At 45.2% G+C, this 22,700-nt stretch overlaps 1 protein-coding gene across 16 annotated transcripts in view; it reads right to left on the reverse strand.

Moving 5' to 3' along the window:
* MAP4 (microtubule associated protein 4) overlaps positions 1 to 22,700 on the reverse strand; it is a 111,670-nt gene that overhangs the window by 41,115 nt on the left and 47,855 nt on the right. For 12 of the 16 annotated variants that reach the window (XM_054729575.1, XM_054729577.1, XM_054729576.1 and 9 more), the window contains exons 3-4: positions 22,306 to 22,374; positions 1,125 to 1,247 (exon numbers count right to left, since the gene is read on the reverse strand). In XM_054729575.1, the coding sequence (XP_054585550.1) occupies positions 1,125 to 1,247; positions 22,306 to 22,374 (192 nt within the window). The remainder of the gene's footprint in view (positions 1 to 1,124; positions 1,248 to 22,305; positions 22,375 to 22,700) is intronic. The other 4 variants (XM_054729586.1, XM_054729589.1, XM_054729588.1 and 1 more) reach the window with 1 other exon arrangement.

Raw genomic sequence — 22,700 nt, forward strand, 5'->3', positions numbered from 1 at the left:
CTAGTTATACGTGTGTTGTCACAGTAAGTTAAGTAAATTGAGATAACGTCACTGCACATGGTAAGAAATCAATAAATATTCACTAATTTGAAACCAGCTGTGTGTCCCCCTTATAAGACCAATGGCAAATAAATAAATAAATAAATAAATAAGCCACATCTCAGTGGAAACACCGTGAGCTCTCAGCTGGGTAACTCGGACCCGGAGGCCCTGAGGCTGCCACGTGGAGGCCCTTCTGCAATCTGTTCCTCCCCCGCTTCCCACTCAGACACGCCTTCTGACTCCATCGGTTATTTTGAATTTTATAGGAAGTGGGTATGAGTCTTGGTTTTCCTCTTCTGTCAAACGAATATAATATATATTTGGCAGAGTTACATAAGAAACGCATATAATCTATATGTAAAGGCTGTAGCACTATGCCTGGCGCAAAATAGGCATTCAACAAACGGTGCTGTTAAATGGTGACTGATGGCCCTAACCGGTGTGGCTCAGTGGATAGAGCGACAACCTGCGGACTGAAGGGTCCCAGGTTCGATTCCGGTCGGGGGCATGTACCTTGGTTGCGGGCACATCCCCAGTAGGGGGTGTGCAAGAGGCAGCTGATTGATGTTTCTCTCTCATCAATGTTTCTAACTCTCTATCCCTCTCCCTTCCTCTCTGTAAAAAATAAATAAAAACGGTATTTTTTTTAAAAAATGGTGACTGATGGACGGAGACCTGCCTTGGGTGGTGAACACACAGTACAGTGTACAGATGTGTTGTGGAACTGCGTACTTGAGACCTGTATAATTTTGTTATCCAGAGTCACCCCAATAAATTCAATGAAAAGAAAAAACTGTGCTATTACTGTAATACTTCCTTTGAGAAGAATTAAACTTCAATGAATGTGAATTTCAGTTCCTTTATTCAAAACAGATTTTGCAGGGGAGAGAGCCAGAGGGCATGTGCCTGAGACGGAGAGAGGCACAGAGGGGAGGGTCACCTCCATGCCCAGGGCTCGCGTTACGCTTGGCTTGCACTTCACGAGCTGTAGTTAGGCTAAAATGCTGGATCTGAGTGGTGGGTGTGGCTTTTCCATGCTGATGTCAGCTCACACTCAGCAGTCACAGGCAAGCTGCACTTACCAGTCTGGATAGGATGCACCACTTGCTCGGGTTCAAAGTAAAAGTTTGTGTTTTCTGGCCAGTTCTGGTTGTTCTGATATCCCTGGAAGGCCATTTTCTCTTCAAGAAATGCAGTTGGAGACCCTGCAAATAGAAACATGGAACAAATGTTACAACGTGCCAGTGTTCTGTATTAAAGCCAGTGCACTATAAGACAGTGATGGGCAACCTTCTGAGCTTGGTGTGTCAAACTTCGCCAAAAAACTGAGCATAACTCGGGTAGTGTGTCACTTTGAAGAAAAAAACATTATTTCGCAAATGTTTCATCCTCGGCATGTGGCCGCCTCTGTGGCCGCGTGTCATCAGAAATGGCTACGTGTGTCAGTGCTGACACGCGTGTCATAGGTTCGCCATCACTGCTATAAGACAATCAGACCTGCTAGTGCCTTTGACAAAAACTTTTTAAAAAGTGTATAAACCATAGCTGGTTTGGCTCAGTATCATGTCTAAAATAAACTTTAAAAGACTAGTGATTCTGCTTATATGTATTTTTTTTCTGCTTATATTTCTTACCCTTTGGTAAAAACCCACGATTTTACATTTTTCTCTCCCATCCTTGAGAAGGGTGTTTTAAGATGTGGATGGCACTGGTCGCCCAGCCCAGAGCAGCTCTCAGGAACTGCGCTGAGGACAGCCGCCTCCACCAACAGCATCATTAATGAGCCTGTCTGACGGAGGCTACCCCGCATCTTCATTCACGGCTACTGACCTAGATTTCCTTCTCAAAACGCCTCAGCAAAAGCAGGCAAACTCCCTTGCAGGAGCAACAGCCTTCAGAATAAATGTGGGTTTGTTTTTGTTTTTTATCATTAACTGCAGTCTACTCAGAGAGTCTATTTCAGTAAAAGAGTGAAAAATGAAATTCAAAACAAAAAGCAATATACACAGTGCAAATGGAAACAAGTCTAGATACCTTGGTTCTCCTATAAAAGTAAAATGGGAAAACACAGGGGCTGGTTTCTATTTTTTTAAAATATATTTTTATTGATTTCAGAGAGGAAGTGGGGGGAGGGAGAGAGAGAGAAAGAGGGAGAGAAACACCAATGATGAGAGAGAATCATTGATCAGTTGCCTCCTGCAAGTCCCACACTGGGGGATTGAGCCCACAACCTGGGCATGTGCCCTGACCAGGAATTGAACCGTGACTTCCTGGTTCATAGGTGAATGCTCAACCACTGAGCAACGCCGGCTGGGCCCAGTTTCTACTTTTGAGAAATTGGGGCATTTGACAGAAAAGGCAAGTGACTAAATATTAAAAGTACCAATTAAGTAGTAATATCCTATATAATAAAAGGCTAATATGCAAATCGACTGAACAGCGGAACAACCGGTTGCTATGGGGCAGCTGAACAACCAGGGGGCAGGCGCTCAACACAGGAGCTTCCCCCTGGTGGTCAATGCACTCCCACGTGGGGGCACCGCTCAGCCAGAAGCCAGGCTCATGGCTGGCAAGTGCAGCGGCGGTGGCAGGAGCCCCTCCGGCCTTCACGGCAGTAGGACATCCCCTGAGGGCTCCTGGACTGCGAGAGGGTGCAAGCCGGGCTGAGGGACACCCCCGAGTGCACAAATTTCATGCACCGGGCCTCTAGTCTATATATAAAAGCCAGGCTAATTCTATCAGGTAAGATCCATTCCAAGTGCAAATAAACCAATGGCTTTTAACATAACAGAAAACAAAAAGTTCATTGTTGCCCTAACCGGTTTGGCTCAGTGGATAAAGTGTCGGCCTGCGGACTCAAGGGTCAAGGACATGTACCTTGGTTGTGGGCACATGCCCAGTAGGGAGTGTGCAGGAGGCAGCTGATCGGTGTTTCTCTCTCATCAATGTTTCTAGCTCTCTCTCGCTCTCCCTTCCTCTCTGTAAAAATCAATAAAATATATATTAACCCTTTGCACTCGCTTGCTTTTTTCTCGAGCTGCTACCGATGCTGTGTCGAGTCACACTCGACATCTGAGTGCAAAAGGTTAAGAAAAAAAGTTAATTGTTTCGGATTATACACGGCAAGAACCTTTAAGAAACAACCACTTGTCAAGATTTGGTATCAAATCCAAGATGAATACCCATTACCTGAAAAACACTAAAAGGTTCCTCCTCTTAAGGGCATATATATGTGAAGTGAAGTTTCTTCATATGCTTCAAACTCAAACAACATATTGTGACAGACCAAACACACAAAGCAGATGTTAAAGAGGCTTAGAGAAATGAAAACACAAGCCTTACTACGAAACTCCTTTTTTTGTAACTATACCTATGAAAACCATTAATGTTAACATTAAGTTTAGTATTGTTATTTTGAAACTAGAGGCCCAGTCCATGAATTCGTGCACGGGTGGGGCCCCTCGATTGGGCTGGCCGGCTGGGGGAGGGACCCGAGAGGTCGGCCAGCCGTGGGAGGTTGGCTGTGGGAGCGCACTGACCACCTCCTGGGTAATAGCTACCAGCAGTCGTCCGACCATAACAGCCGCTTAGGCTTTTATATATAGAGATAATAGTTTAAAAGCCCCTCCATTTTAACATCTAGTTTGATAAATACTGATAGATATAACCCATATAAACAAAAAAGCTCTTTGGGGTCCTTAATTTTATAAAGTTTTATTGAGGTACAATTGGCATACAAAAAGCTGCACATAAAGTGTACAACTGGATAAATTTCAACATATGTATGCCATCACCACAAAAAGAGAACGAACATACTCATCATCCTCAACAGTTTTAAGCATGAAAACTGTCTTGGTACTAAAATGTTTGGGAACTGATGACTTAAAGCGTATCTGCACACATTCTCTCTGTAGAGAATACCCCTTTATCTGGGGAGTCAGTGAAAAGACAGCAAAGCAGGAAAGGAACGTAGACTGGGATGGAGGACTCAGGTACTGGAGTCCCAGTTCTCGGCAGGACCTTCGTTAGCTCCTTTAATTCCTCTGAACTTCGGTATTCTCATCTGTATCATGAAAGGACTATTCTAGATTGTGATTACAAAGATAAAACTGACCAGGGAAATAGTATGTGTACATCCCTACATATATTATAGAATGATAAAGCAGGTGTGGCAAAATATTATCAATTGGTAAATACTTAAAAAACATACAAAAGTTCTTTGTTTAAGTCTATTTTTTCAACTTTTTTGTACACTTGAAATTATTTTGAAATAAACATTTAAGTGACAGAAGCTAACTCCTCAGATTTTCAGTCAACTCCACTTTTTACAATAAAATGTTCATGTACAACTATGTTAGGGTGTCTTTTTTTTTTTTCCTAAATAGGCAAAAACAGGCTACCAACCTTCCTGATTGAAATCAATGGTATCTGACACCCCTAAAATGGTGGGGCGACTTTTTTTTTAAGAGTGCAGAGTTCTAACAATATCTGAAAACACTGAGCATTCACTGAAGGTCTCAAACAGGACAGAGATGATGACGTTGGGTCGGCAGTTTCTCTTTGGTTCACTATCAGATAAACAAGCATCCTAACGGACTACGCAGCACCCGTCAGAAATCCCGCAGGCTGCGCCCCAGCATGCGCACAGGCTCAGCTGGACCGTGAGGCCAGAATGCAGCCTGAGCTGCCGCAGGTGAGCTGTAACACTGCGGTTTTCAGAGGTTCCTTCCGCCTCCCAGACACTCGATTTACTGTCATACTGAATGCACATTACAACACTTCCTTCTCATTCTCCAAAGAGGGTTTTACATATACTCTCAGAATCCTCTATTCTGACATACATAAGCTCTTACTTTATAGAAAATAAAATTCTGCGACTGCCCCTTTCTTCTACTGCAAACTTAACTATGTGAGTTCATCATTACTTCTTTTTTTTAATCCTCACCCAAGGATATTCTTTCCATTGATTTTTTTTTTTCAAGGCCGCCAAAAATTTTGGTTGCCTCCAAAAAAAAAAAAATTGGGAGAGAGAGAAACATTTCCATTGATTTTTTAACAGAGAGTAGAAGGGAGGGAGGGAGGGAAGGAGGGAGGGAGAGGGAAACATTGATGTGAGAGAGACACACTGATTGGTTGCCTCCCGCATGAGCCCTGCGGGGGATCAAACCTGTAGCCCAGGTACTTGCCCTTGGCCAGGAATCAAACCCACGACCTGTGGGTGCACAGCCCAGCGCTCCAACCACTGAGCACACCAACCAAGGGCCATCTTCCTTACCTCCTAGACTTGCTTCTTTTTGTGGGGAATGGGGAGGCTAAGTCAGATTGATCGGTTTTATTTATTTTTAAATAATCTTTATTGTTGAAAGTATTACATATGCCCCCTTTCCCCCATTGACCCCCTCCAGCCCGCCCCCTCCCCCGCCCAGGCCTTAAGCTCCCTATGGTCCCATGGGTGACGCGTGTGTGCACACAGGTCTTTGGTTGATCACCTCCCCGGCCTTCCCTCTGAGGGTCCGCACTCTGTTCCATGCGTCCATGTCTCTGGACCCACTCCGTTCATCAGTTTATTTTGTTACTTAGATTCCACATCGGAGTGCGATCATTAGACCTGCTTTTTCATCCCCTCTTTCCTCACGTCTCCTCCTCTGGTTATAAGCATAGCTAAATCTTTAGCATCTTTAAATACAAACAAAATCCAAATGGTATTAAAGAAAAAAATTTCCCCATAAAGGAATTTATGAATTAAAAGAAATTTAGATTCCAATTTTAACAAACCAGTTATTTAAAAAAACAAATGCAGTAACTGGGAGAAGTACTGATCCTTCACAGACGCACGTTTGCCAGCCCAGGGGTCGGGAGCCAGTACATACGACAAAGGAGAAGGGCCACGGAGCGCTCCCGGGGCGCACACCCCCCACTGGGGTGCTGCTCAGGTGAAGGGGTGTCTTCTGTGCCTCCTTGTGCTCAGGTCTCCCTAAGCCTCGGAGTCCCCCGCTTTGTATCTTGCCAGGGAAGCTTTGGCCTCTCTACCTCATTAAATGCAGGTCACTGTTGAGTCCAAATTTCCATAAACTGAGTGAGCTGTTAGAGACACTTGCAGCTGTGTGAGCCAATCCATTAAATGTGGACTCTAGTAACTGAGCTCGTATTAATAAGTAGGCCCAACACAGAATTATATTCTACCCTCCTTGGTCAAAGATCCTTAGAATATACTTCTGCACATGTTCCTCAGTTTTTGCCAACATATTATTATTAGAATATAGCAAATACTGTAAATATTTTAGGATTTGCAGGCCATATAGTCTCTGTCACCATACCCTTGAGCAATACAGATTTGAATTACTCGGTTCCACTTAGATGCAGGTTTTTTTCAATAAATACTGTAAAGTATTTTCTCTTCCTCGAGATTTTCTTAGTAATGTTTTCTCTTTTCTAGCTTCCTTTATTGTAAGAATACAGTATATAATACCTACAACATAGAAAATACGTGTTCATAGACTATTTATGTTATCAGTAAGGCTTCCAGCCAACAGTAGGCTATTAGTAGGGAAGTTTTGGGGGAGCCAGAAGTTATAGACAGATTTTCGCCCAGCTGGGTGTCCTTACTCACCAAGACAAGATGGGTGTATCTTCCATTAATAGCAGCAGGGTTGTGTCAGTAATTTCATGGTAGTTAATTGATCAGTGTTCCATAGGCAGCCTACTAAAACCTGGATTGACCTATGTAATAGGGGGAAACTCTACCTCTGATAGTCATAATCGTTCTTGAAAAGCCATAACCTACCAATCAGTTTCCTGACCCAATTCTAGAAACTGAGCAAAGGCAGAACCTGCTCCGGAAGGGCCCTGCATGGCTTCCATGGTACAGACTGCGCCTCCTCCCCGCACCCCCCACGGCCACTTACTAGAGTGACTGTTGAAGAGAGAAAAGGAAGCACCAGACCCTTTGGGTGACTCACAATGCCCCTGTGGCTCACAGTCAAAGTGAGGGCTAATGGCAGTCGGGCGACAGGTGGAGTGCTGCGCTCCAGTCCGACTCACAGCGGGCCCAGCTGGTCCACGCACTGATTTTGTGGTTATTTCCTCAACTCCTGGACGAACTGGGAACAGACATACTTGACAACTGGCTGACGCCCACACTGGCTCTCCACTACCACCTAGTTGGCCCACTGACAAGGTCATTACAGAAGAGACTAGGTGGGAATCCACAGAACTTCCCCTCTCCTCCAAGATCTTTATTTAACCAGCCCGGCTGATGTGGCTCAGTTGGTTGAGCATCATCCCATGCACCAAGAGGTCACTGATTGGACTCCAGGTCAGGGCACATGCCCAAGTTTCAGGCTCGGTCCCCAGTAGGGTGCATGCAGGAGGCAGCCGATCTCATCGATGTTTCTCTCTCTCTCTCTCCTTCTGCCTTCCTCTCTCTAAAAAATTAATAGGAACCTATTTTTAAAAAAGATATTTAACAGAAGCAATACCGTACCCAGGATAATTAAAGCGTTTAATGCCACTTCGGACTTGAGAGAAACAAAGGTGGTGACATCTGTCACATCCCCATGTAAGTAGCCTGGCCTGGGCAGAAGTCAGCTGGGTGCTGGCGAAGGGCTGTGACCTCTCTAACTGAACAGATTACCCCCTGGCAGCCTGGCACCACTTGGTCCCGCCCTGCCAATGACCTGGCTAATGACCTTGAACATTATGACATTCCAGTCAGTATCACAAGAGCCCACTAAGCTGCCGTACGCTCACTGGATCTGAAGAGTAGGAGGCAGCAAACCACTTCTCCCTTTTGAGGAGCAGCGCCCGTCGGACGTGCTGTTGGCGTTAGCAGAGACTAAATGCCTAACCAGGGGCTGAGGGCAGGGGCTCCGATGGGCAGCAGAAGAAAGAAGGCCTAGGTGTCAACCATGGTCTCACGACTAGTTACAGAAATGAGAACTGTGACGGCTTTATTTTCTCTGTTATGTTTATGTTTACTAGTATATTCTAACCATTTCTTCTCTTCCTTCTTCCCGTTGACTGTACGCTGTTGAAAATTGACTTCACTATCAGTCTCTTGGTGACAGTAGCCAAAGGGTTCCTGCCTCTCAGCTGCACACTCCCCTTCCCTGCCCTGCGTGCGATAGGGGAGCCGGACCCTACACGTGTGTCTCCTTTGTCAGCGGGCCTGACAGTCAGCTTAGGGAGGGCTCCCGTGGTGCTGTGCTGGGGTGCAGAGCTCACAGTGGCACTCACCCCAACGTGCTCAGTGGGCACTCCCGCGAGCATCCTCCCAGGCAAGGTCCCCCAGAGCCCGCTGGCTTCGGTGACTGCGCAGCACAGCCCTGTACAGATTCCTGCCTGCCAACCTCAGCCACAGCAGCACCGACAAAAACCACCACCACCCAATGAGGAAATCCAAGATAAGAAACTGGATTTGGGGAAGTGCACTCTCCCACATTTTTCTTCTCGGTGTGCTCTGCCTGAGTACTAGAGGTAGAACTGCTCCCATGTCTTCCATTCCTGTGGACTTGAGAGTTCTCTGACCCCTCCCCTCGGTAGTTAATTCTCTGTTCAAATCACTGTGTGGTTTATGTCTCCTGGCCAGACTGACTGATACATATACTGAGAATTAAAACTGCAATGGCTTAAATTCACATGATAAAAAAAAGCGGGGGGGGGGGGGGTGAATGAGAGGTTTAAACCAAAGAAATAAACCGGAAGGCATGTGTTACCCCCTAGTTAAAAGGCTGTAAGCGAAGAGAAAACACGCAGCAGCAGTAACAGCAGCAGCGAAATCCCTCGTTCCCGGAGAAACTGGAGACCGGACAGACCCGCTTTAGGACCAACGGGCAGCCCTTCAGCGAGGCCGCCAAGGAGTTTGTCGACACGCAGACTTGCGTGAGGCTTTGGCCCTTCCTGCCTCATTCTCAGCTGCTGAAAGCCTGCTGGAGGAGCAGCTAGCCAGGTCTTTGCAGCGACAAAGTCCTAAATTGATTTCCTCACAATTAACAAAGAAAAGCTCTTCCTTCAGGGTGCCTGGAGTTCTTTTAAAGTCCCCCTTCAACTCTGTCCTCTAGAAATAGAGCATCTCCAGACGTGCTCTAGTTACAGCCAATTAGAACTCTGTTACACAATCATTTAAACAGGAAAAGGGGCTGATGGCCCAGCAGAATGACTGACTGGCAAAAGCACTTACTGGGCTGAACCTGTAAGATCTCCTATGTGAACACTCTTCTCCTAGGATCATCCCACACTCGTTAACCCCTTCAACCAGTTACAAAGCATTGGCTGTGTTTTCTGCCCTTTAACCCCAACAATCACCTTACTACTAATCACCTTTTACAGAAGAGGAACCTTCGGCTAAAGAGGGCAAAACGCTTGCCTAAGAGGCCAAAGCCAGTAGGTGTTAGATCTAGGCCTGCTCTCTGGGCAGCTTTCTCGAATGTAAACAAATCACTAAGGGGAACTTATTTCTGAAAAGACATGTGCCAGCACCTGGCAAAAATAACTGCAATTCCATCTAATTAAATCTGGCCTCGCTCTTAACTTCCTGTCCCCGCGTGAGGCCTGAAACAGAGTCACCCACTTAGAAAGAAATGCTGCTGAGGAGAAGGGAGAGAGCAGCCAGCCACGTGGGCAGCTTCCCAACGTACGGAAGCTGAAGTCAGACCACCTTGCTGTCTACACACAAACAGCAAGTGGCCCCTTGCTCTACCTTCAACCCAACAGCCACATGGTCGAGGTAACGTTTGTCATTGTTTCAACGGCACAGAAAGATCACAGCACAAGGCTTGATTATTTAAAACAATGTTTTCAAATTCAGCAACAACGCTGTAGCCACGAAAATGGGTTAGGTAAACAGAAGACGGAAACCACTGTAACGCTAAGCTGTCGGGGGATGGGAAGGAGCTACCGGGCACATCTCAGCTGGTACGCGTGCCCGCGGAGATGTTTCCCACCGGGGGCCCCACTTACAATGTCCTACCAACAGCGCCAAAGGGTTCCAAGTGCCCACATTACGGCGTACCGGTTAATAATGCGGATTAACTATTTACCGGTTAATAATGCGGATTAACTATTTACCAGTTAATAATGCGGATTAACTATTTACCGGTTAATAATGCGGATTTTGTAATCATAGAAAACACGGTAATTTCGAGAGAAACATCAAAAGGGCTTTATTCAAAGTAATGCCCATCGCTAGCTGCACATTTCCCCATCTTTCAGGTCATCTGTGGATACCGTCCCAATAGAACTTTTCTTGTTTTGAGGCAGACCATTCAGAGACCCAATTTTCCACTTCTTTGTACGTTTTGAAGTGCTGCTCAGAAAGTGCGTGTGCCATCGATGGGAACAAGTGGTCATCTGAAGGAGCAAGGTCTGGTGAACACGGCGGGTGGGTTAATACTTCCCAGGCAAGACCTTTTAACGTGTCTTTAACTGGTTTAGAAGTGTGTGCTGGTGCGTCATCATGAAGCAAAATTACTTTGCCGTGTCTTATGGCCCACTGTGGTCGTTTTATCATCAAAGCGTGGTTCAAATTGATTATTTGTTGTCGGTAGTTATCAGTATTAACGGTTTCACCTGGTTTTAGAAGCTCATAATACACCACACCTTCCTGATCCCACCAAACACAGAGCAGTGTCTTCCTTCCAAAGTGATCTGGTCTTGCAGTCGATGTTGATGGTTGACCTGGATCAACCCATGATTTTGTGCATTTGGGATTCTCAAAATAAATCCACTTTTCATCGCCAGTCACAATTCAATGCAAAAAAGACTTTCTTTCATGCCGTTGAAGCATTTTACTAATGACTTCGATTTTCCATTTGTCTTTTCGTTCAGTTGATGTGGCACCCATTTTCCTTCCTTTAAAATCTTTCCCATTGCTTGTAAACGACCAGAAATTGTTTGCTGAGCAACGTTTAATCTTCCTGCAAGTTGTTTTTGAGTTTGACATGCATCTTCATCCAATAATGCTTGTAACTGTTGGTCTTCAAACTTTTTCAGTTGACCTGGACGTTCTTTGTCTTTCACATTGAAATCATCACTTTTAAAGCGTTTAAACCAGCGTTCACAAGTATCTTGAGATGGAGCATGTTCACCATAACCTTCCCGAAGTATACAATAACGTTCAGCAGCACTTTTCTTCAAAATAATGAATTAAAACTTCCTGCAAATGCTTTTTTTGGCACGAAATTTTACATTTTTAAGCATAAAAATATCTATGCTGTTAACACCTTCAGAAAATTTGACATATGAAGTTTTGAAGCTTGCTGTCAATACAACAAAATAGCATACATATCAAATCGCATATACATATCAACATATGTGTAACTCCACCTATTGAAAACAATCTGCATTATTAACTGGTACACTGGTATTTTTTTAGTAACAGCCACCCTAATGGGTGTAAAGTGGTATCTCGTTGGATTTTTATTTGTATTTTCCTGATGATTAGTGATGGTAAGCTTCTTTTCATGTGCTTCTTGGCTGTTTGTGTGTCTTCTTTGGAGAAATGTGTGTTCAAGTCCCCCGCTCATCTTTAATCAAGTTGTTTGTTTTGATGTTGTTGAGTTATAGAAGTGCTTCATATATTCTGGATATTAATCCCTTTTCAGATATATGTTTGTAAACATTTTTCCCCACTCCGTGAATTGCTCTATTGATAGTGTCCTTGATGCACAAAAGTTTTTAGTTTTCATGTAGTACAGTTTATCTTATTTTTATTGCCTGTGCTTTGGTGTCATATCCAAGAAATCATAGCCAGATTCAATGTCATCAAGTTTATGCTCTGTTTTCTTCTAAGAGTTTTATAGTTTTTGCTCTGATTTTTAGGTCTTTGATCCATTTTAAGTCAATACTTGTATAAGGTGTAAAGGAAGGGTCCGATTGGATATCCAGTTTTCCTGACACCATTTGTTGGGAAGACTATCCTTTCCCCATTAAATGGTCTTGGTGCCCTGTCCTAATATCACTTGAACATACATGCAAGGGTTTATTTCTGGGCTCTATTCTATTCCTGGGTCTATCTGTCTTCATGCCAGGCTCACACTGATTACTGCAGCGATATGGTAAGTGTCGAAGTCGGGAAGTGTGAAACCTCTAACTTTATTCGTTTTCAAGATTGTTTTGAAATTCCCTATGAATTTTAGGGTAGATTTTCCTATTTCTACAAAAATGGTGGTTGGGATTTTGAGGAAAAGAAAATCATCTTTTGAAAAATCACTTTAAATCTTCCTCCCCATCACGGACATTGCACTCTATTTTGAAAGCTACTGGAAGCTCACAGTTGTAGTCATCGTTTGTAAACACCCTCTAATCCACACCCCAGAACTTTTCACAAGGAATTAATCCTTGAATATAAAAAGCACATAAAAGTCAATTATTCAAATTTCTCCTTTAAAACATTAGAATGAAAGACCTAAAATATATGAAGCACTAATTAACTAAGCTGATGCCCCTGGTGGGGTGGCTCCATTGGTTGGAGTGTCATCCGTACACCAAAAGGTTGTGGGTTCGATTCCCGATCAGGGCACATTACCTAGGTTCCCGGTTCAGTCCTCCATCGGGGCATGTACGGGAGGCAAAAGATCGATGTTTCTCTCTCACATCAATGTCTCTCTCTATATATATTGTATTTATATGTTACCTATGGAATTACAAATAGATTAAAAAACAAACAAACATATCCTCTGGTGAGGATTATATAAAGAAAAAACTTAACTGAGAAACAGTTAATTCAACAATGATTGTTGGAGGCTTCAATACCCCATTTTCAATAATAAACAGAACAACTAGACAGAGTACCAACAAGGAAAAGAAGACGTGAATAACACTATAAAAGACATTTTAAAGAAAACACCATGCAACAACAGCAGAATATACATTTTTCTCAAGTATACATGGAACATTCTCCAGGACAGACCATATGTTAGGCCCTAAAACAATCCTTTAAAAGGATTTAAATCATACAAAATTTGTTCTGCAACCATAATGAAATAACATTAGAAAATGACAACAGAAAGTAGTTTGGAAAATTCACAAATATGTAGAAATTGACTGCAGACTCTTAAACTACCAATAGGCAAAGAAGTCACAAAGAAAATTAGAAAATATTTTGAGATGAATGAAAATGAAAACATAACACACCAGAACGTACAAGATGCAGCTCACGTAGTGCTTAGGGGAAATTTACAGCTGTAAACACCTACATCAGAAGTGGGGGAAACACAAATCAGTAACATAACCTTCTACCTTAAGGAACCAGGACAGGAAGAGCAAACGTAAGCCTAAAGCAAGCAGAGGGAAGGAAGTAACGCAGATTCGAGTGAAACAGAGAAAACACAACAAAACTGTAAGTTGGTTCTTGGAAAAGATCAACAAAATGGACAAAGTGTATCTAGGCTGATTAAGAAAAAGAAATGACTTAAATTACTATGTTCAGAAATAGAAGAGGAGGCATCAACACCAACCTCACAGAAATAAAATGGCCTATAAGGGGACAGATAGTAAGAAGATCCTCCGTGACATGACACCATGTGGTAGAAAAGGCATAAAGGCTTATCAGACTAGGTCCAACTTTGAGCTTCATTATTAACCTAACTTTGATATACTGAAAATTCATGCACTCGTGGGGGGCAGGGGGCGGGGGGCAGTCTTCAGGCCGGCCTGTGCCCTCTCGCAGTCCGGGAACCCTCAGGGGATGTCCACCTGCCAGCTTAGGCCCGCTCCCTGGGGGATTGGGCCTAAGCTGGCAGTCAGACATCCCTCTGGCAGCCCGGGAGCCCTTGGGGGATGTCCGACTAACAGCTTAGGCCCACTCCTTGTGAGGAGCGGGCTTAAGCCATCAGTCGGACATCCTTAGCGCTGCCACAGAGGCAGGAGAGGCTCCCGCCACCGCCGCTGTGCTGGCCAGCCATGAGCTGGCTTCTGACTGAGCAGCGCTCCCCCTGTGAGAGTGCACTGACCACCAGGGAAGCTCCTGCATTGAGCAACATCCCCCTGGTGGTAGTGCATGTCATAGGGACCGGTTGTTCCGCCATTAGGGTCAATTTGCATATTACCCTTTTATTATATAGGAGGAGGATGCCAACCTATGGGTTAGTTGTACATGCTGCTCAGACATTCTAACATTACAGATTTATTTTCTGTTAATATGTCACTTTTTGGTGCCTTACATTTATTCTAATGCTAAATTGAATGCATTGTATCTTATGATGAGAGTCTGAAACACCTAGAACATCTTCTGTTTCAGGACATTCTAACAAAGCAGTTTTAGTTTTGTTGCTGGTCTGACCTGAGGGGTTGATATCCCATCATACCCAGAACAGTTATCATAACAAGCACCTGCTCTGATCACAATGGAAACCAACAGTAACCCTTTGCAGAGCACTGTGTACTGCACAGCTAGCCCCAAACAGTGTAAAGCACAGTAATTTGCCTCCAGGGTAGCACAGAAGTTTATTCCACAAGTAACTTGTGATTGTTGGTAAGCCTTCATTGTAATGGAAACAGCACCAATATACAATTGAGATTAATCCAGATTTATACATGCCTCAGAAATTAAAATAATGCTGTGTCCCACCAGCCCAGCCCAAAATAGGATTCTCACCTCCCAGCTCCCCATATTAATCAACTGTAGCCAGATTTCATCTCACTTTCAGCAAAATAAATGTACTAATAAGATCCAATAATTGTCTCCATCTTTTAAGAAAATTGTGAATAATTGTACTTTAAACATAAGAATAGATTATTAAGCTCTTAATAAAAGGAAACAGAATATTAAATTGAGCTGTCTTAATAAAAAGAAATGTCTAGCAACTAAAAAACTTCTATCATCCAAATTACCTCAGGCATAGAATCTTTTCTATGTTTTAATTCAGTCAACAGATTGCACTTGCAAATCTATCTACTGCTATAAAGAAACACTAACGCAGAATGACTAGGGAATTGGGCATTCCACAGAATTCTTCCCAGATCCAGTATACTATATTATCAAATAACTAGAGGCCCAGTGCACGAAATTCATGCACTTGCATGGGGGGGGGGGGCGGTTCCCTTAGCCTGGATTGCGAGAGGGTGCAGGCCAGGCTGTGGGACCCCACCGATGCATGATTGGGGCCGGAGAGGGACGCTGGAGGTTGGCCAGCTGGGGAGGGACTGTGGGAGGGCTCCAGGGCGTGTCCGGCCTGTCTCACTCAGTCCTGATCAGCCGGACCCCAGCAGCAAGCTAACCTACCAGTTGGAGCGTCTGCCCTCTGGTGGTCAGTGCACGTCATAGTGAGCAGTTGAGCGGCATAGGCATATCATTAACATATTACGCTTTGATTGGTTGAACAGACGACTGGACACTTAGCATATTAGGCTTTTATTATGTAGGATTAGTGGCTTGGTGCACAAATCTGTGCACATGTAAAGGAAACTAATTAGAAGAAATATTTTAATATCGCTATTCGCCTTTTCTCTATAGTAGAAGTGTCAACCAAATTCACGATCGACAATGACGGATGGAAACACACACATGCAACTGGCACCAGCGAGAGCTTTATAGACACAGATAAACTTACTTATTTACTAGTAGACCTGCTTTCCGATGTAGCTAAATGTTTCCCAGCCCAGTGAAGCACCCCAACTTCTCTTTCAGGTAATTGTCAGCAACACAGCAGTAAATATCAACACGAAGCACATTATTATTGTAGATCACGCAGGGAGAACAGAGGGTAACATATTTAACTGCAGCAGTGTTTGACTCTATTCTGTGCAGTGAGAAAGCCTGAAGTCACTTTCAGGGTCCACCATTTCTTCTTTTCAGTCAGGTCAAGTTTCTAAGCTTTCTAAATCTCCGTTTTCCGGCTAACGAAAAGAAAATAGGATTCTACTGAGTCTCCTATCTACCTTCTCCAGGACTTCTGTGAGGATCAAATGAGATGAGGCATGGGAAAACGCTTCACAGATATTTGGTGAAAGTGTAAAATGTTTCCACCTGGCTATAAAGCAAGTCATGTTCCTGGGCTGAAGAAACTCCAAGAAGGCTAGTTGCTAGGGAGAGGAAGCTGTGCGTTGCTCTGTGACGTCATTAACCTGGCACCCACAGTGATGTTTCCAGGCTGGTCTGGGCTGGGCTGTGGGCCGCATTTTGCACCATGTGGTCTCAGCAGCATCGGCTGCGATTTGGTGGGCTGTCGCTCTGGGGTGGTGGTGGGGCCTGTGCCCCACTTGGGGGAAGCTGAGTATTACTTTGTGGGCTCCAGATCCGTGGTGCTGTTTCTCTGCAAATGGCCAGTGCGCATCACGGCAGCTCCTGCACTGAGCGTCTGCCCCCTGGTGGTCAGTGTGTGTCATAGCGACTGGTCGGACGGTCAGACACTTAGCATATTAGCCTTTTATATCCTATATAATAAAGAGGTAATATGCAAATTGACCCTCTCGCCCTCTCAAGATGGCCACCCACCACGTTATCACAAGATGGCTGCCACAAGATGGCCGTCCCCATGTCATCACAAGATGGACACCCCCACATTGTCATAAGATGGCCTGCAGGGGAGGGCAGTTGGGGGCAACCAGGCCTGCAGGGGAGGGCAGTTGGGGGGGACCAGGCCTGTAGGGGAGGGTAGTTGAGGGCGATCAGGCTGGTAGGGGAGGGCAGTTGGGGGCGATCAGGCTGGCAGGGGGGAGCAGTTAGGTGTCAATCAGGCTGGCAGGGGAGCGGTTAGGGGGCGATCAGGCTGGTAGGCAGAAGCAGGTTAGGGGCAAATCAGGCAGGCAGGCAAGCAGGCAGGCAGGCAAGTGGTTAGGAGCCATCAGTCCCGAATTGTGAGAGGGCTGTCGGACATCCCCCAAGGGGTCCCAGATTGGAGAGGGTGCAGGCTGGGCTGAGGGACACCCCCACCACCCCAGTGTACGAATTTCGTGCACCGGGTCTCTAGTATATAAATATTATTTATATAATGTTATAAAATTAAAATGATATTGAATGTAAACGTTTATTTAATAATTCAGGAAGACTGTGAACATGAATTTTAATTGGACTACACCAAAGATAGATGTAGTATTAGAAAGTATCTAACGATAGCCTGGCAAGTATAGCTCAGTGGTTGAGTGTGTCATGGTTCGATGCCCAGGTTGCAGGCCTGATCCCCAGTGGGGTCGTGCTGGAGGCAGCCAATCAATGATTCCCTCTCCTCATTGATGCTTCTATCTCTCCCTCTCCCTTCCTCTCCGAAATCAATAAAAATCTATTTTTAAAAAAAGAAAATATCTAACCATAATGGATAAGCCATGAAACTGTCTTTTTGAATAACTGCACATTGCTATTCTGCCAACTGTCTTTCTCACCAGATGCTATAAAATATCAAGCAGTCATTTGGACTTAACTCGTACAGATTTTGGAAAGAAGAGTTACTCTGAGAATCAAAAACGGCAATGTAAGTGACAGTAGAAAGCCCGTGCAATGTGGGATGGTTAGGAGTGGGATTAGTAGCTTTGTTAGACTGAGAACTCATGCCTCAAGCATCTTTATTTGCCAAACTCATATCTTACGTCACATTACACTTCAATATTTAGACCCCAACCAAATTCCAGTCTGTAAGATGTTAATGTAAGATGTTTATTAGTGTAATTTAATTAGCACAATGATTACATTAAAATGTTCCAATGTACAAACTGCTGAAGTCTAAAATCACAAAAAATATAAACTTAGATGCATAAACAAAGGTATAAAAATCTTTAAAAAAAAGTCTACATCTTCAACATTAGGCAAGAGAAGAGAAGAGAAGAGAAGAGAAGAGAAGAGAAGAGAAGAGAAGAGAAGAGAAGAGCGGGGAAGAGCAGGGAAGAGAGAGGTTGATCTGATTACATATAAGAAACAACACATTTCAACAGAGCAATCCTAACCAGCCTGGTCATCTCAGCAGGGCAATATTGGGCCACTCAGGTATAACCATCATGGCAACACAGCATTTCATTACAGGACTGGCTACTTCATATAAAGCTGTATGGAAAACATAAAATGCATTTCTTTCAAAATGAAACATCCAAGTGCAACAGAGTGAGCTAATAATATATCAATTTTAGCAGGCTGTTAGTAGAAATTTTCAATTTCATAAATTAAAAGAACATTCTTAGAGAAAAATAAATTTCAAACAAAACAAACACATAACAAGATGGAAATAAATAAATAAATAAATAAATAAATAAAAAATAAATAAATAAAAATCAACATCAACAATGGCGTGGGTGTGCCTCTGACCACGGCCACAGCAGGGTTCACCCAGGCTTCCCCACCCCCGTCATTCACATGAACTGCAGAGGCTGGTTAGAAGCGAGAGAAAGATGCCACGCTTTTAAAAAGTTAGCACTCCCAGTTGTAAAAGGTCCCTAACCAAAAAACCCCACCAGGAAACGAATGGCCACACATAAAGGGAAGAGCTGTGTTAGTTCATGGCGTGGCTCCCACAGTAACAGTTTCCATATGCGATCAACCGCTTGGAAGTCAGCATAAAACACTTCCCTTGTGTCTTCTCACCAGAACCCAGGAAGTAACTCCGGGCAGAGCAGCCACCCACGTGACCAGACCCTGCGCCCAGAAGAGGGAACGCTTCCTAAGTTCCAGGAGTCAGTGCAGGGACTCAGTGTAAACTTTCGTAATATTCTGATTTTACCATCCCACAGGCAGCTCTGTATAAGATCTAAACTCCGTACATCTCAAACTCTTCCTCAGAACACAGTAACAATTATTTATTTTAACTGAAATAATCAGTAGCTTAGTGATTATAAAAACATGCGCAGTCTGTAAGAGGATAAAAAAATTTAAAAAGTGCCCTAGCCGGGCTTCTCAGTGGTTAGAGCATCCACCTACAGACCAAAGGGTCACGGGTTCGATTCCTGGTCAAGGGCACATACTTCGCCAGCCCCAGTTAAGGGTACCGCACGGGAGGCAACCAATAGAAGTATCTATCTCACATCAACGTTTCTCTCCATCTCTCTCTCCCTCCTCCCTCCCTCCCACTCTCTCTAGAAAACAATGGAAAAAATATCATCGGGTAAGAATTGACAAAAAAATAATTTTAAAAGTATTTTGCATTTCAGATCTTAAACCAGAATTCCTCTAAGATTTCAAAACATGGCCCATGCTTTATATTCTATTTCTAAAGATCCAATCACAGCTTATCATTTGAAAGGTTCCACAGTACTACTCCCAAATGCTTCCAGAATTTTTAGCTATTCGTCTGGAAAAATGAGAAACGGAAATAGAAAGTCCCGTTAGACAATCCTCAGAATGTGTGAAAATAGATGCTAACGTTGGTGGGGAAGGACCTGACATACAGGCTTCACCTGACCCCAAGCCCTGGAACCCGGCAGTAAGGCTCCTTCCGAGGGCAAAGGATACTCTTCCTGAACCGAGTCCCATCAGACAACCACTTCCTGAGAAACCGCTTCCTTCAATGTGCTCCCGGTTAGTTCCATCTTGTGTTGTTACAGGGAAAGTTATTTTCTATCTGTATCAACAGCCCAGTATTCTAACAATGCTGGATTCCATTTCTTTAACTTCTCTAGTTCATGATCATGTGAAGAAAGTAATTTTGCTTATAAAATTCCACACACAATAATAAGGTTGTTAAATTTTCAGGAGAATCTGAACCTAGACAAATAGATAATTTCATAATAGAAACAATTTTGGCCCAACCTGCAACTAACAAAGGCCGATTTAATTTGAGGAAATACTTTTCAGGGTTTCGTCAGAGCTGCTCTGTTAGAAAACTTTAGATTAAATAGAAGTCATCACTCAGCGCTTAGTGAGGGAGAGCGGCACGGGGCCTAAGAGAATGCCCTTCCTAGAAGCCAGGCACGGAGGGAGGGAGCGAGGGGAGGAGCGGGGTCCCTGCCGCCCGGTGGACTCAGGCCCTTTGGAAAGCTCGCCTTCTCCTCTGTGCTGCCATTTCCTGGTTCGGGGGGGGGGGCGGGGGGGAGACCTGAAAACCCAATGGAAAACGCCAACTAAAAATGTTTAAGGAAAAGAAAAATGTGAGAGCGAATTAAAAGATAAAATGAATTTAAAAAGAGAACAAGAAATGAGAAACATTAGGTGCCCCTTATAAAAAGACTACAGTTAAAGACTCCATCTTGTACGTGGTGCTCACAGGGGGAGGCTGCAGCGAGCCCTCAGAGGACAAGAGGAAGCAGGTGGCTGCTCAGCATCAGCAGAAAGAGGCCCCGAAGAACCACCCTCGCTTCTTCGCTACGTGTCCAGGGAGGGGAAGCAAAGCTCTGCAATGCTGCAGGTTGGGAGTGACGGTGCTTAGGAAAGGCCACTGGTCTGGAGGTGCTGCAGCCCCAGTGCGGAGAGAACTAGGCTTCTAGGAGGAGAACAGAAAGGGGGAGGGGGGAGGGCAGAAAAGCACACGTCATTAGTCAACAGCAAGTTCAACACAGCAAGAGGCTCATAACCCATCCTACGCTACCAGTGGGCTGAGCTGCTCGCAGGACTGGAGATAACATTCTGAAGGAAGCAGAGATGGGAGTTTTCCAAATGGCACCCGTTAGTGACGGCCAAATTAGAATGAAGTCACACATGCTCCAAAAACATGCATCTTCGTTCCCTCCCTACTCATTCCCACCCCCAAGAAAACCGTATTTTCAGTAAAGCATCTGCTCTAATACAGTCAAGTGTCCAGTTCAGAAGGCAAACCCCTTCCAGTGAGCGAGCCGAACTCCCCGAGGGAAGGAGGAGGACCTGCTCTCCTCATCTCGCTGGCGAGGGCTCAGCCAGCAGCTTCTGTTCTGCAAGCAGGACTAAAAGTCTTGGGACAGGAAGGCCTAGACGGTACGTGTCCCCGTTCCTGTTTGCTGCCCGATTAAGACTTGGCGGTGGGAAGCAACTGCTCCATAAAGTGCGATCACACTGACATCCCGCTGGAGAAGAAACCTCTCTCGCTCTGACAGCCGTTCCCTTCCTGGATGCAATGGCATCCACTCTCTCACAAGCCAAGCCAGTCAATCCCCTCACACTATCTCTGGTTAAGGAAAGTGACATTTACTCATGTTTAAAGTTCATGTTCAAGCTTCTTCTTTAATCACAAATGTTTTCTGAAACCCAAATTATACAGATGGCTTTGTTTTCAAAGCCGGCACAGAAACTGTCAGAACCACATATCACGACGATTATCAAAGAAACACAAAAATTTCATTTCACAAAACTACGGTGGCCCTTCGGGTTGCTTCTTGCTTTTAACGTGAAGAGTTCCTAATTCATGAGTTGCTAATAAGGATGCCAATGTCACTGAGAAAACTAACAGTCACAACAAGCAGAACCTCGTCTTCAATGAATCTGAGGAACCAAGACAGATGCCACGTCTCTAAGGGCCACAGACACGGCGCCGCCCTGGAGTAGTGCGACTGCGGCACGGCTTCCTGGGAGCGTTAGCACCGAGAGCCCTGCAGGCCCGGAGGGAAGGCTCGAGGCTGAGGTCTGCGTCCAAGAGGAGAGCCACGGCCAGGCCCCGCTCGTGTTTGCCCACACGGACATGGGAACCCAACGTCCGCCCCGTCGCGGAGGGCACACACGGGGACAGAGAAGACGTCTGTTGGGGCCAACATGCCAGCCGGACCACGCTGCAAGCGCAGTGCCGTCGGTCACCACCACCCAGCGGCCTCCCCACAGCTCCCCAAGGAGCACGCACAGGGCACATCCCCCGGCGCGGGCTCTGCTGTGAGAACTCCGCTTCCTGCGGGGGCTCGGGTGACGGCACGGGGGTGCTGTTCTGAGTGCAGCCACAGGCACTCAGTGCGAGCTGACAGAAGAGCCAAGCCTAGTCACAGGCTCCGAGTTCAAGTCAGAGACAGATTTCACAATGAACAGTTAAGGGGAAAATAAATAAAAAAACAGACTGAGGGCAAAGAGAGAAGAAAAGAACTTTAATCTGCAGCTCACAGGTCCCCTCCCGGAGCCATGGCAGACTGAGTGCAGTGTGCTCAGGGGAGAGCCCTGCCTGCAGAGCGGGCGGGACCGGAGGCCTCATCTCGATGACGACTATCCTGCCTCCATCAGCATATTTTTAAGGCCGATCAGCCCTTGTTTGGTACAACGACAACCAGTGTTCACAGGACAGCAAAGGACAGCCACTCTCCTCCGCCCACTGCTGGAGCTGTTACGTGGAGGCTGCCCTGGTTTAAACACATCCAACGAGAACCACCACCCCCTAACACAACGATCCCTGCTTCCTGTCGCCTCCTCAAGCCGCTGACCCAGGGTGCACTGTGCCTGGGGGCCCCGGAACCACTCACCTGCAGTGCCCTCCCCTTCTGTGCCATGGTCACCGTTGGCCAGCACCGCTGCTTTAGGAGACGGAGTGCCTGCAACCAGCACAAAGAAGAGAACCATGTGATGAATGAAGCACGGAAAACAATCGAACTGCTACCTAACTAGGAGCGTTTGTGTCACAGCATTAGCTTAAAGCAGATAAAAACCAGTCCAACATTTAAAGATCCCATGAAAGGAAACCGAGCACCGAACAGACTGTCATTCATTCCTACACCCCAAACTCTTCTAAGCACCCCAGTGGGGGAGGCGCTTCCTAACAGCAAGCCGCAGTCTCTTCTGGTCTGTAAACTGTCAGAAGAGACTTCCTTCCTCCCTTCCGGCTCCCACACCCAGACCTAAAGCATCTGCCTGAGGCTGT

Source organism: Eptesicus fuscus, chromosome 18 (genome assembly GCF_027574615.1).
Source record: "Eptesicus fuscus isolate TK198812 chromosome 18, DD_ASM_mEF_20220401, whole genome shotgun sequence".
Taxonomy (NCBI): Eukaryota; Metazoa; Chordata; class Mammalia; order Chiroptera; family Vespertilionidae; genus Eptesicus; species Eptesicus fuscus.